This window comes from Puntigrus tetrazona, chromosome 3, assembly GCF_018831695.1.
Source record: "Puntigrus tetrazona isolate hp1 chromosome 3, ASM1883169v1, whole genome shotgun sequence".
Classification (NCBI taxonomy): domain Eukaryota; kingdom Metazoa; phylum Chordata; class Actinopteri; order Cypriniformes; family Cyprinidae; genus Puntigrus; species Puntigrus tetrazona.
Window position 1 is genome coordinate 3,831,630 of NC_056701.1, and position 16,082 is coordinate 3,847,711.

Consider the following 16,082-nt stretch of genomic DNA (forward strand, 5'->3'; position numbering starts at 1 on the left):
TATATATATATATATTAAGAGTCACGAAAGATCTACAAATCAGACTCAAGTTCACCTAATTTACCGAATTTGGCTTTTTAGAGTAACATTTAATGCATATATTTCATCCCTAATCTGCTGTAGATCAGATGTATGTCATTTGCAACTACATTAATCTTTTAATATGCATTTTAATGCCTTTTAAATAATACGTACCATTGATAGACATGTGCAGTTGTTCACCTGAATATCAATGCAAACTCTTATTTAATCAAATCGGTCACACCTGTGAAGATTTTAACATGTGGAGCAACCCGAAGCAAAAGAGAGGCCACAGGAAATAAAGAGACTCATCCACAGATCCTGAAACGAAACTGTACTAAAATTGTACCAAATTGTTTGTCTTGTTTACATCACACAAAATATATATTGTACGGCCATCTTAGACTAAACCAGTAAGACACTTGGAGCGATCGTTCACAGTTCAGGGTCAGAAATAGTAAGTGAACCCTTGTGTTTCGTCACTTGTAGCGACTCGATCTTGACGCTAGCAAACGCTTCTGGATAAAAACATCAGCATATTGCATAAAATGCTACGTCAACGTTCAAACAAAACGTATTTGAGATGTACGCATGCTTCTTGGTTGTGACACACGACGGCTTTCTGAATATAAAACGAACATCTGGTTGACTGCGCCACAAAAATCCGCTTCATGATACCAAACTAGAAGGCCGATAAATGAATCATAATGATCATAGTTAATCATAATAAGAGCTGTGGGCACAAATCTCTTCATCATCTCCCAAAACAACCAATGAAACTGTGCAAAAGCTGCTGAAAATCTTTGTGGTTTGTCTTCATAATTAGGTTCAAAAGAGAAAAGCATGCTTCAATTACTTGCCACAAAAATTAGCTCCATGTTTAGCGGAAATCAGGGTCTCGTTCATCTCTCTGGATAGCAGAAGTGTTTTATTTTCTTTCTTTACTGCACGGCGCTCATCCAGACCAACAGGTTCTGGTTAAGGCCAAAAGCATTGTATATAATATAAACGGTGTTAATGTAACTGAACAGTTTGTGGTTAAAGGCTCGTGTCTGTATGCGGTTCGTTTAACACGCGCACGAATCTTGAACGGGGCGCGTTCTAACAAGCCGTCAACGGTAGAAAGCAACACGGTTGTGAAAGGCTTGATAAAGTCATCGAAAACGGCTAAAGGTAACAGAATATCAACCAACAAAATTTGGCACAACAGACAAAGGCGCATGAGGTGAGTCTAACAGACGCCGTCTTCAGCTGCTGAGGCTTCACAGTCAAACGCAGGCAAACGATCCATTTCGCAAAACTCGGTTTTCTGTGTCGAAGACAAGATTTTACATTTTAAAAGGGAAAGACGCATCAATTAACGCTTTTGTTTTGATTTGAAGGTCCACGTGACTTCTTACCTCACGTCTATGCCCACATTTCTTATCTTCGTTTTTCTTTCGCTTCTTGCTGTATTACGAAATACATGCACATTTTCACTTAACCAGCTCTGGGATTTCACCAGTAACATCTCAGTTCGTGTAAACGGGGTTGAAACGACACGAGGGTGAATAATCAATGACAGAATTGTCATTTTTTTGGTGAACTATCTCTTTAAGAACATTTAATACAGAGAATTACATGGAAAACGGTTTGAATATATAGACTTACCGTTTGCCGACAGACCTCACTGTAATGGGGCAGAAACAGAGAAAATGTGATTCAACTCTGTGTCCATTTAGTGGTCTAGTTATTTATTCTGATTGGATTAATTATCAATTAATCAGCATTTAGCTCCATCCTGAGACACAGATATAAAGTGCTTATTTTTTTCGATATGCAATTCCTTTCTCTTTGGGGTGTTACAAGCAGTGCATCCCTAAAGTTACAAAGACTTGCAAAGAAGAGATATACAAGTATACTTAACTTTTAGAAAAGTTAAGAAGCCACCACACCCCCCTAAAACGGTAAGTAACTTGTTATTAGTTTAAGTGGTTGCTATTGATGTGGATATTTGTCAAAGGGATGGTCGTTGTAGAAAAATAGAGGAGTTGCAATAATATACAGTATTGGAAAAATAATGTTTTTGAACATTAAAGCGAGTGAGCGTTTAATGATCTTTAAGGTACGACCCCTTTAACAGAAATTGGACCTCCTTTCTTTGTGTTATTATCTGATTCCTACGTGCAAACGACCGCTGGATGAAGCGTACGTAACGAAAACAATAAGTGACGCATCCAGTTTCTACTCACAGAAAGTGAATATTTCTACAGCCATGCCGATCAAGATGAAGAGGCACTCAGAGGGGAAGACGACCATCCTCAGATCCTCCACTGCGCGTTCACCATTTACTGAGAATAGATGCGCAACAACCAACACATTCGTATTTACATTATTTTCACAGCTCCTCGGGCCTTTGATGTAACAGATGCGCAATTTTGTGTATCGCGTATTTCAACCATGCATTTCGTCCAGTGTGTATGTTAGATGAAACGTGATTTTATATGATTTAATGTTGACATTAGGTGACTGCATGATGGAAATTTCCAGAGCAGATGTGCGTGCGTATCTTCAAGGATTGCTTGTTCTCTCATATCTTGGACTCAGCTCCCGCTCATCGCGTACAAAGGCCGCTTTGGGAAGACAGTCTTAATCTCAGAACTCAACCTTGGACGAATCACGCTGATGCGATGCTCCTCTTTGTAACACGGTGTGTTTTCTCATCTTTTCACAATAAAAAGAAGGTTTTCTAGTGGGGCTTTCAGATGCAAACCAACGCAGACTGGACGGTTTTGCTCTCGCTTGCAACTGAAGACGCCACTTGCGAGCTCTTAAATTGTCTTTAGTTTAACAAGAGTGACTTTCGGCGGTAAAGAACCTCAAAGGGGCATCCAGACCCAACAGTGTATTTTATAATAGGAACTTAATTATTAGGGAAATGAATTAAACAGAGGCAATGGTTGAACACATTTTGTAGCAAAAAAATGGAAAACTCTCTTTAGCAGCAACTGTTACCAAATGCTTCTGGTAACTATAGATGAGTCTAGCAGGTTAGTATGCAGTACACACACCAAACCAGAAGATATCAGGGGCAAACGCTTCTATACAGCACTGTACGAGCACCCGTGTCGCTCCAGGTCATGTGATTTCTGATCTGATCTGCAGGTGAACGATCTTCTCACCTGCTTGCAGGATCAGCTCTGTCATCAGTCCAGCAGAGTTCACTAGAACGAGGACTACCGCTCCAAACACGTACAAAGCATGGACGCGCGGAAATTCTGTAACATAAGACGAACATTTAATGAGCTCTTAACGCACCGCGGGAAGCTTTTGAGATATTAGATAATGGTCACATGCGCCGAGAAATAAATCACAGGTGCAAAACATCACATCTCAGACCGAACCAGATCCTCTCGGTGAGAAGAGGTGAAGATACGTTGATACTCTACCTAGATAGTCGTATGAAAAGCGTATCATTGACAGCACCTGGAAAAGTCCAACCATGCAAACCAAAGCAAAGCGATCTGTAATAGAAAAATGGCTTTATGATGACTTTATAATGCTGTGATGTTCGACCAAGTCTGCTGGGAAGACCACATTTTTCCCTAAATTTTGTGATGTACATCAATTATTCCAACGCGGGCTCATTGGAAATTCGAGCCTCTACGTACATTTCTGCAACCCCGTAATTACGTACTTTACTTTCGCAGCAGTTTCAAAGTGAAGTGTCCAGAGAGTTAAGTACTACTTGTATTTTTCTAAGAAACACACTTTTTGCGGGGGTTTAATTTTTGTATGAGGCAAGAGGTGAATATTTCCAATGAGCCCTTCGGGAGAAAATACTTCCACACGTGCACTGTATATAAAACGTTATTTTAAAACTGATAATATCGGGAATATAATCATACCTTTTTCATTTTCCAGTGTTTTGAAGTATAGGAATAACATCGGAAAAAGAGCTCCATTCACAACTAACATGATAATTAATCGTATTAAATTCCCAATCCACTCTGAACCTGAAAAACATATCGATTCATCAAAAATCAGTTTGACAGAACCATTTAGCTTGTATTCTTCATGCTTTAACGTATCTTTACCACAGTTTAGGAAATCGTCTATTCTTCTGATTGTATCTCAATTTTACAAAGGCATGACATTTAAATCTACATTAAAAAACCAAAACAACTGTAAGATCTTGTAAAAACAGTATGAAAAAAGTGACTTCCTATATATACAGGAAAATACAGTACAGCATCTAATTAGACAATTAATGTAATTTTACGGTAAAATGCCGTAAATTGTAGAGTTTTTAGAAGTAAATAGAACCAATGAATGTATAATTTATGATATTTCCTGTGTGACACTCCACATGAGTATGTTGCTTTAAATAATCATGCTTTTTTTAATAGCTTTGTTATCAGTTATGCACATTTAGGCTTTATGTTACATCTTCTGTTGTTTAATAAATGTTTATTGCATTTCTTTGCGTTGTGTGTATTACCATGCTGATAATGTTTGCATGAATGACTCTGAGCACCTTCTATATATTAGTATAAGCTACTTTTGATGGGCTTTTATTCTTCGTGTAGCTTTCTCTTTACATTGAATTTTTATCGTTTGTAAATTAGCTTCTTACTGTAAAATCGATACCGTTTTCTGGCTGTAAACGCGTTTATTCTGGAGACCGCAGCTGCCAAATATTTTTGTGAAAGCTGCTATTTTTATTTGCTTTTACAATGAAGTTTATTCTTACACTTCTTCACTTACAACAACAAAAAAAAGAGCACAAAATAAATACTCACAGAAGCGTATACATGTAAGGTACCATTCCTGATCGGACAACATCACTATCAGTGGTAAAGCTCCAGTCACAAAAAATGCTATGTATGAAGAAAATACCTTGAGGTTTACTGCCAGAGATAACTTCAGATGTGTATGCGTTAATATAAATATTTTAAGTCTGTGTGCCATGCTTGGCTTTAAAGTTTATACATAGCTATTTATTAACATATGTGACATTTACGTACATTTTTGTAGACTTGAAATATTATTGCTTATATTTGGCTAAAATGTCTTTTACATCAAACCTAACCATAATCCCAATGTATATATAATTGCAAAGTACATTTAATAGAACTAAAAGTAAAAATACTGCACATCTTAATCATGACCCTAGCCATATAATGTTATATAAAAGTTGCATTTCTGTCCAGTATGTTTATCTTTTCCATTTCCTACACCATTTATTATTTCTTATGAACGGGACCATAAAGTTACCTCTTTTAGCAGCTCCAAAACTGTAGAACACAAGAATGAATTGCAATAAAGGCAAAATACGACAGCTTAGAAGCTCCCAACCCTGTAATACATGATTTATCCGTTCACGAGTCTCTACGTTGCTCGATTTCTTCTCCACAACGATGTTAGTTATTCCTAAAGATGAAATTCACGATCAAAACACAAATACTCTGTACGCATTTGCATAAATTGTCATGCAAAGCTGGTGAACAACACGCAAAAAAAGTTACATTGAAAACTTTTTATACTAAAAAAAACAATCGTTTCATTTAGGGGGAGAAACCTCTCAAACAAAAAAGACACTAAATTATATTTACATTGATATTATAACACGTACCTACCTTTAATGACTTTAATGAGACATAGCAGAAGCATTAAGATAAAGAGGGCAGTTATCATTGCTTTATCAGCTTCTGTATATTGTACAATTGTTGACCAGGTGCGTCTGAGAAGAACTATAGCAAACACACATATAAAACGATTTTTCATCTCAATGCATTTAACTAGTGTGCAAAAGCAGGACTGTTAGAGAAAATGTTTCATGTGCACATTAAAATAAACAGTATATAGGCTATCTTTTATTGGCCAAAAGTAATAAAAAAGTAATTGTTGCTGTATTTTAATTTGCTGACCTAAAAAAAACAATACGGTAAAAACTGAAATTTGTACATCAATGCTTGAAGAGTCAATCCATCTTCTAATAATGTCTGTGAAAATAAAAAGGGTAATTAAAAATGCATGCAATTTTAAACCGTTTGTAACTTGCATATACAGTATTGGACAATTTATATGCGTCACTAATTTTTAGGAGGGTATAGCATAATAAATATTTTAAAACCACAAAAGCAGATTAAACCTGGAAAGTTTTTTAAATATGGTGCCGCCCAAAACAACATCAGAGGCCTCATAAAGTAAAGAGTACAACAGGAGGCAGTCTCGTGCAGAGATCCTAAAACACAGTCAGAGTTTAATGAAAAATAGCTGATATCATTTATACGGAAGAAATTAAGTCTGATCATGAATCAGTCCACTGCTACATTGTGAAAACACTACAATACATGCTTTTAAAATCAAACATCATGCTTACTTCATACTGGTGCCATCCGTTCTACTGAAATACTCACCTTCAGCAAAACCCCAGAGCATGAACGCAAAAAACATACTCATGTTTGGACAAAACACCAGCAAAACCTGAAGATGCAAAACTAGAATAAAGACACAAAAACAACATCGGTAAGGAATGAAAGAAATCCAACTGGATAATTAAAAGTGTGCTGGACAAGAAAAACCTTTGGCACGTGATCTGCAGTAGATCAGGCAGCAGAGCAGAAGAGCAGATCCAGATGCAGAAATACAGAAAATCAGCACCATTATGTGTGAAACAGAGAAACCTGTCATAAAAATCAGTCTTAATTTCTCATTGAAGGTAGGTTATGATTCTTGAGATTTATGGTTTATTTAGGAATGGTTTACTTGGTAGCATCTTTAAATTCCAATATTCCTCACCCAGTCTCTCCAGTACAACAGTCGCATTGGCTGAAAGCACTCCAGCGAACACCTGACACATATAAACCCCTTTATCCTCAGTTCTGACACTCTTGAGCCTGAGAGAGAAGTTTCCTTTGGAGATTTCAGCAGTGAAGAACCCAGCTCTGTCTCTGTATCGCTCATGCGCTGAATCTGGTAAAGTCTCATTATTTTGGACGAGCAGAACCAGAATATCTTCATCTTCATCTGTTTTCTTCCACGAAACCTCTTCGATGTGTTCAGGCGTGATGTGAGAGTCTACAGAGCAGTTCAGAGTCACGTCTTCACCCACAGACGCAGATATGGAGCGACTCGATCCTGACACCAGCAAACGCTCTGGAAAAACAAAATAATGGGTGCATAAAATCTTCAAATTCAAATGCTAGATTCATTTTCAAATTAGGATTTTACTCACCAACGTCTTTTATCTGAATCACAGTCTCTCCAGAATCTTCTCGACTGTGAACTCTACATGTGTATCGTCCCTCATCTTCAGGTCTCAGGTTGTCCAGACGGAGGGAGAAGTTTCCGTGTTGAATCTGATCAGTGAAGAAATGAGCTCTATCCTGATAATCCGGCTCCTGGGACTCTGGTCGACTCTCACCGTCTTGATAGAGATGAACCAGAGTGTCTGAGTCTGCTCTTCTCCATTCCACCTCCAGCCCCCTCATTGATAAGAGTTCATCAACATAACAGGGTAAAACCACTGAAGATCCCAGAGGAGCAACCAGAGGACCAGAGGGACCGTGAACAATCAACCCTGAAAATCCCATTACATAATTTGCATATGTAAAAATCAATGATTTATGACACTTATGACATTTTCTCGTAAACACAAAACATAACAGATATGGTTTTAATTGCCAACAAATACAATACATTTAATCAGTTCAATTCATTTAATAAACCAACTTTATCATAAAAGATTTATATAAATATATAAAGGACACAAAGTAGTTCCACTTACAGTATCTCTGTATAATTTAGGTAATATTATTTAAATATATAAGAAAAGTGAAACATTGAAACAACAACAACAAAAAAAAACATACCGTCACACATCCTCAGGACAGCTATTAAAATGATAATAAGCAGTTTCATATTTACATGAAACATGACAATCTTCCCTCTTTGTCAGTGAGCAGTTGCAGGCATGTTTAACTAAACACATATAACTTTCAGCTTTTATCAGGAAACAGTTTCTGCTGTAACAGATCCAGATGAACCAGTTCTAGCCAGAGCATATTTTTCCTCATTCCTAATCCATGTTCACAATGCATTACAAAAACCTTGATGGTTTGATTACTGCAGCCATGAATATATGCAAACATAGATTATTCTGAGCTTTAAACCACCAGCACAGCACATTGTAGAACCATACAAAAAAATCTAACTTGCAGGTGTACTCTTTGTCATCCATGATTTTCACCTGCGTCTGGTTTAGGTGCTTATCTAGTCTGTATTGTCTCAATTACTCATGTAACCCTTGTTCCCTGAAGGAGGAAACAGAGACGTTGACTGACTTCATGGGGTCATACCTGAAGACCCAATTACCCCTGAGCTTAACAGAAAAGGCCAATGAGAATTGGAGAGTGGAACCTGCATGCCAAGCCATTCCCCCATACATATGGGTATATAAGATGGCAGCATGCAACCACTCAGTCAGGTTTATGCTGAGAAGGTTTACGCTTAATGGAGCTCAATGCTTAACCATCCCAACATCCTGCAGGTTAGAGCGGCGGGCCCACTAGGGCAACCACTGGAGGCAGAGCACAAGACATGGCAATCCTGTGGAATGGAGGCAAGTATAGGAAAGGGAACACAGTTAGGCAGAAACCGTGGAGTATAAAGACATGGATGCTAGCTAGGGTAAAGAAGTCCCCCTTCGGTCACAGCTTAAACTACTCCGCCTAGTCTGAGGTGCGAGGCAACGGAGGACCCAGTGATCACAAGAGAAACAACAGGGCTGCAAGCCGACACCCACAGGCCTCCCGCAATTACCTGATGTTACGGTACGCCAAGGTGATGGCATCCACCATCCAATCCCTCCATGGTGGAGCCAACCACTGCTTGTAGACAGCAGTACCTTTCTGCTGTCCCCCAAAACAGAAAAAGAGCTCCTGAAACTCCAGGTGCATTCTACTTAAATGGGACAAAGCAACGCTAGGGCAGGGTCTGCCTCATCCGGGGCAGCTCTTGCAAGTTCACCACCTGATCTCGAAAGGAAGTAGCGGGAACGTTGGGCACATAGCCAGGTCAGGGTTTCAAAGTAACATGAGAACATGAGAGTCAGCCGGACCGAAGTCAAGGCACGAATTAACTGCTATCCATACTGTAAACTGTAAAGTACAATTTACCAAGGTAAAGTGATTTTTAGCACATCTTATAGATCATACGTACCTTCAGTGTCCATCAGAGTACTGAAAATATGAAGATGCAGATAAGAAGGTTATTCTTATTCTTAGGTCTGGTGCATTGGTGCATTTGCTTGGACTTCCAGGACTGTGATGTCGTCCTTGCCCCTTTGCTGCAGTTTCCTGCAAAAGTGTCTTTGCTTGTATAGTTGTTTACTTTAGCCTTCTTCGTCACGCTGTTCCGATGTTTAAAGATTAGATTTGAGGGCACAAATGTTGACTAAAAGGGTGACCTTAAAAGGTTAGTTATTTAACAATCTAGCAGAAGACACTAGCCAGGTTTAAATCACAGGAGTGGAGCATTGTACTATTAGATTTTGCTATTAGCAGTTTAATTCACATATAATTATCATTATTAAATATGAGTTTATTTTAAAATATTGAATGTTCAGAATTTTTTTTTCGATGTTACAACATGCCCCACGTATTGCTCATTTGTATTTCAATTCCACTTTTTTCAGGGTAAAAAATGCAAACATGGTATTAATTAAACACTATTTGTACTAGACATTTATTTAATTAATGCGGAAATAACGAAATACTAAGACAGTTGTCAAGTTGTGCTCAGCTACCACACCACGTTTACTACATGAACACAGAGCTTAGGAACCACTGGCCTGAACTCTAAACAACTGCTCTCTGATCAGACAAAACACTCAGGAAACCACATCTGAGCTCAAGATCAGCACAACATACACACGGATACTGAACTTTACTGAGGTGTTACAGCTATTGTTTTAGTAAAGAAATTAACATTACATACGTAGAGAGTAAAAAAGCGTCCAACCTGTCCTCCAACCAACATGCCCGTACAGGTCGTTTGTACAAATCACTGAAATACGACCCATCAGAGCGTATAATACATTTTCGCCCCTATCGGCAACAGGACATTTGCATTTTAATAGTTTATACTATTTTGTGCTGCTTGGTGACTCGGGTTCGTGTAGCTCAGTTTGTAGAGCAATGCGTTGTAAAATGAGTTGTGATCATGTGATCACGAAAGCATATGCTTATAAAACGTTTATGCACACTGCATTCAAACAAAACAAACAACAAAAAAAACACATTTTGCTTTTGCTAGATGGTGCTTATCTTTAAAACGTACATTTAAGTCGTAATAAGGTACCTGCAAAAACAACCAATACGATCGTTTTTTTGTTGGAGAAAAGGCTGCATATATTTACATTTACAACAAGTACAAAAACAGTTAAAACACAGAGCTCACAGTGCAAAACCATTATCAATAAATAATAGCATCATTATACCAGTCAGAGCTTGATCAGTGTTGAAACACGAGATTTTGAGCACTGACTGTATATTTGTATTATAGTGCTTTTTGCAATCCATGTTTTTCACTTTTGCAGAAAAACATGCTGATTACTCTTGAATGAGGCTGACTTTTCTCCAGTTGATCTGTCAGCTGTAGTTTGTCTACTCATGTTCTTCATTTAGGGCAAGAAATGCCAATTAATAATATTTAGAAAAAAATATTCTTATACTTTTGGAGCATATTGTAATATAAGTAAATGTCTCCTGATGTTGCATGTCACTTTTAATCTCAAATCAATGCAGTTTAGAAATTACAGCCTACTAAACTGCAGACTTTTCATGAGGTCAGAGAGAGAATAAATATTAATGGATCTGTTGAATATAATCGCTGTCTGCTAAAATATAAATTAAATGACTACTTATTCACATATATTTTCAATGGTTTCAATAGCTTAACTGCTGTCACGTGAACCATTTTCTGAATTATTAGTGATTCATTGTTTTCCATGTAAAACACATAAACCCATTCTAATTTGAAAACTTTGAATTTAATGGCTGACATTGAAAGATCCCTGATATAGTCTAATTAATGATCCGAATGAAGCCAATCAATATAAAGACTCATTCATGTTCACTGTAATCAATTGACACTCAGCAGATGCTTTTAGGATTTTAAGGGACTAGAGGACATTTAAAGACATTGCAGATTATTAGGAGATTTTATTTATGCATTTATTTATTTACCTACTTGCTTATTTACTTACTGAATTTAGCTTGATATAAATGATGTACAGATGCAAAATAAAAAAAAAAAAATCATATGATGTAATTTAATGTTTTGCAATCGAAACAATTGTGATTTATACTCACCATGTGGAAAAATAGCTGAAATCGTCACAGATATGACAAAGAAACATTCAGAAGGAAAGACAACAGATCTCAGATCTCCATTAACTGAAAAAAATAAATGTGTACATATCATTAATGGGTATATATAAATGAATGCAATTTTAACAGTATTTTAGCACAGGCATATTAATTAAATTCATAATTAATATTATTGCTGAAGGTATACATTTGTTATAAACTTTGTGACTGCTGAAATGTTTCTCTTAAAATGTATCGCATGTTGCATAAAGTGTGTGACGTTCACTCACCTGTTTTCAGTATCAGCTCAGTCATCAGCGCAAAAGAGTTCATTAACACAACGCAATTTTACATGTTTAATGTGAACAAAAAGCAAACCTGCATCAGTCTACCTAGATTAGATAAAATAAGTCCAAAACAACTATATACATGCACAAAAAAGTCAACTTTTTATGTTCTACAAGATACATAAAAATCTTTGTTTGCTTGATTTAAGTATTTACATCTATTTGTATTTTAGCTGTTAATTGATCTTTCTACATGTACTGACTGACACAATCAATTTAGACTGCAGAGATGATCAAAGTAGACGATTAATACTCCACCCTGGGCAATAAAGCCATATTGGCCCCGTAAACTTGATAACCATCCACAGTATCAGCAGAAATCCAGTCACACAGCCCCATCCAATAGCATCTGTGAAACAAAGCACGAGTTTTACATTAAAGTGAAGAGTCTTGCTAACACACAGTAACTGATTCAGCTGTTTAATGATTACGGTGATCACCTTCTCCGAACTCGAAATGGTAAAAGAGCTCAAGTAAGCATGAGACGAAGAACATTTGTTTCTGATCAAATGCAAGCAAACACCGGATGACCGCGTTCTTGTTCATGCAATGACTAAAAGGGAACGTGGCTTCAGAAGAATCAGAGACATTGCACAGCCTTATCTATACTATAGAGAGGAAAACAACCGAAATTCGCCAAAGAAACTGCATTTAGGGCATTTTACCTGTATCATTATCCAGTGCAATTACGTGAAGGGCGATCATCGCTGCAAACATCACTGTTATAATGCTAAACATCACCGTCCTTATGACCGAAATTGAACCTGAAAAAGATGAGAGCACGTGAACGTTTCGATCAATAATACTTTCATTGCTGATCAGGGGTTAGAGCTGACTGAATGAAGAAACACGGAGATCAGAAACCAGAGACATCTCGCGTCTAAACTGGTACTAAAGTCAGCTTTTTCTGGATTAAAGTCAAACCACCAAAGATAGAGAGATGGTCTAGTACTGGCAGATGTGTAAATGATCATCAGTGTTGGTGAAGTTGCTCAAAAACTGTCGGCTAAACTAACGACGTATGAATATTCGATCAAAATCTATCCTGAAAATGAAGTTGATATGTTCGTGTGTTCAAATAGAGGTCATACAAAGCAGGATTTAAATATAATACGTGACAATGCTTTAAATCAAACCACAGTTTCATCACGTGAGTCTATCAAACCATCGGAAAAAACATTTGTCACCATCAGTAAAACCGGTAAAACGACAACAATGATCAATCCTAAAAACAGGGGAGTAATTATATTAATGTCGGGTATTATAAAACAACTGATTCACAGATTATTGTAAATCCTCTAATATCACTCTCAGTGCATGATGAGCGTTTTGAAACGGCTTAGAGAAGAATGAATATGTTCAAACGAGTTGATCTGAAACCTGGATGAACTGAACACAGATGAAGGCAAACACAAACTCACCTCCTCTGAGAGACGCAAAAGTGAAGAAGAAGAGGATGAACTGCAACGTAGGCAGAATGTCAAAGATCGTATCGGCCACTAAGTCAACTATAACAATTATCGTACTGGTCAGTCCGGATGTCTGGTCATCTCTCTTTCCAACCTCTGTGACTAAAACTAAATGAGAAACAGGGAAGATCTGATTCGATTCGGTTTTCAGAAAAACAAGGAAAAGAAAAGCTGAAAAAAGAAGTGAATCTGGATGTGACCGGGAAGAGTTTTACAAACATATCTTATCATCATGATAAGATGAATGAACATGAGAGAAATATTAGTTTTAGTTTAGTTTAGCTTTAGATGAAGTTTATGTGAACGCCTACTGATATGGAAAGATTGAAAAAGCGATAAACATAGAGACTCAGCACTCAACACATAGGATCTGTCATATTAATAAATCACGTATCTTGTCGAGCTGCTTAGCATTTCTGCATGTTGCGATTTGTCACGGTGTTGTTTCAGATTTGCTGCATGTAAAAGATTCTGACAAACTTTACAGTGTTCATGATACCTGAATAAACAGCAACTGAGAGAACCAAGTATTCGACACGTTTTAACGTTGCCTGTAAATGAGAAAGTATTTATTGATTAGAATCGTCGTCGCACACACAACAATCGACATACAGAAACGCAAATGCCACTGAAAGAGTATATATTTTTTTCCTTTTAGCAAATCGCGCACACAAAGATTAAACGATGTCTGCACGTTTCGGACATTATCGTTTTTTTGATCTCTAATGAACGGATCAAACAAATCGTACCTGTGAACTCATTCGTGCATGGAAACGCCCAGAATAAAATAAGAGGCCTCAGAAAATAAAGAGCGCAACAACACATTGACTCATTTAGAGATCCTGAAACAAAAAAAAACAGATATCATGAAGAATTCAATGAAATACAAACACATCGTGTGATTTTGTCCACTGCAATACCATGAAAGCTTCTTTATTATTACAAACAGGAGCACGCTTCTGGCAGTGAAGTGTTGTAATTGTTTTTAATAATTAGAAACGCTCACCTTCAGAAACGCCCCACAAGACAAAAGCAAAGAGCATGATCGCATTTGGACAGACGACTAGAAACATATGAAGATGGAAATATAAATCTGGAGAGAAAATGCAAAACGGTGTTTGAATGAAACATGCGATGCGTAATCAATAATATCAATAATATATAATAACAAATTGTGTCAGAAGTTCACATTAGTAAAGGGAGCTGTGTTAAGGGCCGGTTGTTGTTGGCCCTGGTCCATCAGTGGAAAAAGTGGCTATTGGTGAAAAAACTGTGGTGATTTAGTGAACGTGTCGCTTTTGACTGGGTTGCATTTACCGCCACGGCCTTGTGATAGAGGCCACAGCTATTTCAGCATCACGTGTTGGCACAGACATGCAAACACACAAACCCAAAGGTAAAAATGACATAAAAAGAGTGAATCGCTGAATTCACTCCAAAACACAGACGCAAACTTTGTATGGGTTGACTCACCAAGTAGAGCCAGTTCCAAATTTATCTCTGCTAAGCACACAGAATGACCCTCTTTGTGAACTCTACATGTGTATCGTCCCTCATCTTCAGGTCTCAGGTTGTCCAGACGGAGGGAGAAGTTTCCGTGTTGAATCTGATCAGTGAAGAAATGAGCTCTATCCTGATAATCCGGCTCCTGGGACTCTGGTCGACTCTCACCGTCTTGATAGAGATGAACCAGAGTGTCTAAGTCTGCTCTTCTCCATTCCACCTCCAGACCCTTCATTGATAAGAGTTCATCAACATAACAGGGTAAAACCACTGAAGATCCCAGAGGAGCAACCAGAGGACCAGAGGGACCGTGAACAATCAACCCTATAAAGAAGAGAATACAATATACAATAGAATAGGATAGAATAAAATATAATAGTTTTATTGGTCAGGAATATTGCAGTCTAGACATACAACAAATATATAGGATAAGAAAAACATCAAATGTAGAAATTAAAGTTTATTAAATAGGTTATTCAAGTTTTGCAACAACAAAACTTAAGTATTACCTTATGATGCTGTTGACTGAATTTTAACAGAAAAAATAAAGCTGTTACTCCATTACGTTGAAATGGCAATGGCAAAACCAGTCCTTCTTAAACAAAAAAGAATAAAATACAGAAATAATAATAATAATAAAGTTTAATTAAGACCATTAAGCGAATCAAAAACGTCTTAAGTTTCACAGCACTAGATTTCATAAGAGGAGAGTTCTAGGAAACTTTTGTTTATCCGCCATTTTGAAAGCTACTGAATTCAGGACGTGATTTAGATTTCTTTCGTGATTGTGGGAAAACGTCGCCGTTGTTTGTCATTCGCGCTTCATCGAGAATTGCAAGAGTAGCTCAGATCGGCAGCGTTTGCAGCAGAAGGCGATCTTCTCAAAATGGCGGAAGATTCAGATAATAGTCTGGCATCGATGCCGTATTGAGGACTTTAGGTGAGAGAGTGGACATCTAAAAAAACTATACCTATCTCTACTAAGGATTACTAGAGGAGAAAAGCAACTCTGGACAACAGGGAGAGTATAAACGATGCTATCATGCCACGCATGTTTTCTTATGGGATTCGAGTCAACAAGAAACCCTGTAAATGTTTTAAAAATAAATCGCTTTAAATCCCGCCTTAAGTAGCCAATAAGGTACACGAAAATGTGAATTTTGTCGCTTTTGGGAGAGCATCTGTGATGAAGGGTGTTTTTATAATGCGCGCTCCTCAGTGCACAGAAAACTATTGTTCATCTCGTGTGTGTGTGTGTGTGTGTGTGTGTATAAGGTGCCCCTTTACACCTTTACCTGTCTCCCCTGAATAGCTGAAGGAGATCACACTGTACGTACCATCAGCGATCATCAGCAAGACTGACATCAAAACACAGATGAAAAATGCTA

The 16,082-nt window shown here is 37.5% G+C and overlaps 1 protein-coding gene across 5 annotated transcripts; it reads right to left on the reverse strand.

Annotated features, from left to right (window-relative positions):
* Positions 1-340: 340 nt before the first annotated feature.
* Positions 341-15,356, reverse strand: LOC122341930. Of its 5 annotated transcripts, XM_043235633.1 has the most exons (23): positions 14,665-14,765; positions 14,198-14,284; positions 13,941-14,033; positions 13,691-13,742; positions 13,144-13,299; positions 12,388-12,486; positions 7,878-12,071; positions 7,241-7,585; positions 6,805-7,161; positions 6,588-6,689; positions 6,423-6,503; positions 6,155-6,247; positions 5,931-6,005; positions 5,640-5,753; positions 5,278-5,433; positions 4,803-4,880; positions 3,909-4,016; positions 3,450-3,524; positions 3,183-3,278; positions 2,253-2,351; positions 1,672-1,690; positions 1,422-1,470; positions 341-1,330 (listed from the first exon to the last, which is right to left on the reverse strand). In XM_043235633.1, the coding sequence occupies exons 7-23, from the start codon at positions 7,939-7,941 to the stop codon at positions 1,253-1,255; spliced, it is 1,989 nt and encodes a 662-aa protein (XP_043091568.1). In that variant the 5' UTR covers positions 7,942-12,071; positions 12,388-12,486; positions 13,144-13,299; positions 13,691-13,742; positions 13,941-14,033; positions 14,198-14,284; positions 14,665-14,765; the 3' UTR covers positions 341-1,252. The 5 variants fall into 5 exon arrangements, with proteins under 5 accessions (XP_043091568.1, XP_043091570.1, XP_043091569.1 ...); XM_043235635.1 differs by lacking the exon at positions 4,803-4,880; XM_043235634.1 differs by lacking the exon at positions 14,665-14,765 and having other exon boundaries at positions 14,198-14,426.
* Positions 15,357-16,082: the final 726 nt, after the last annotated feature.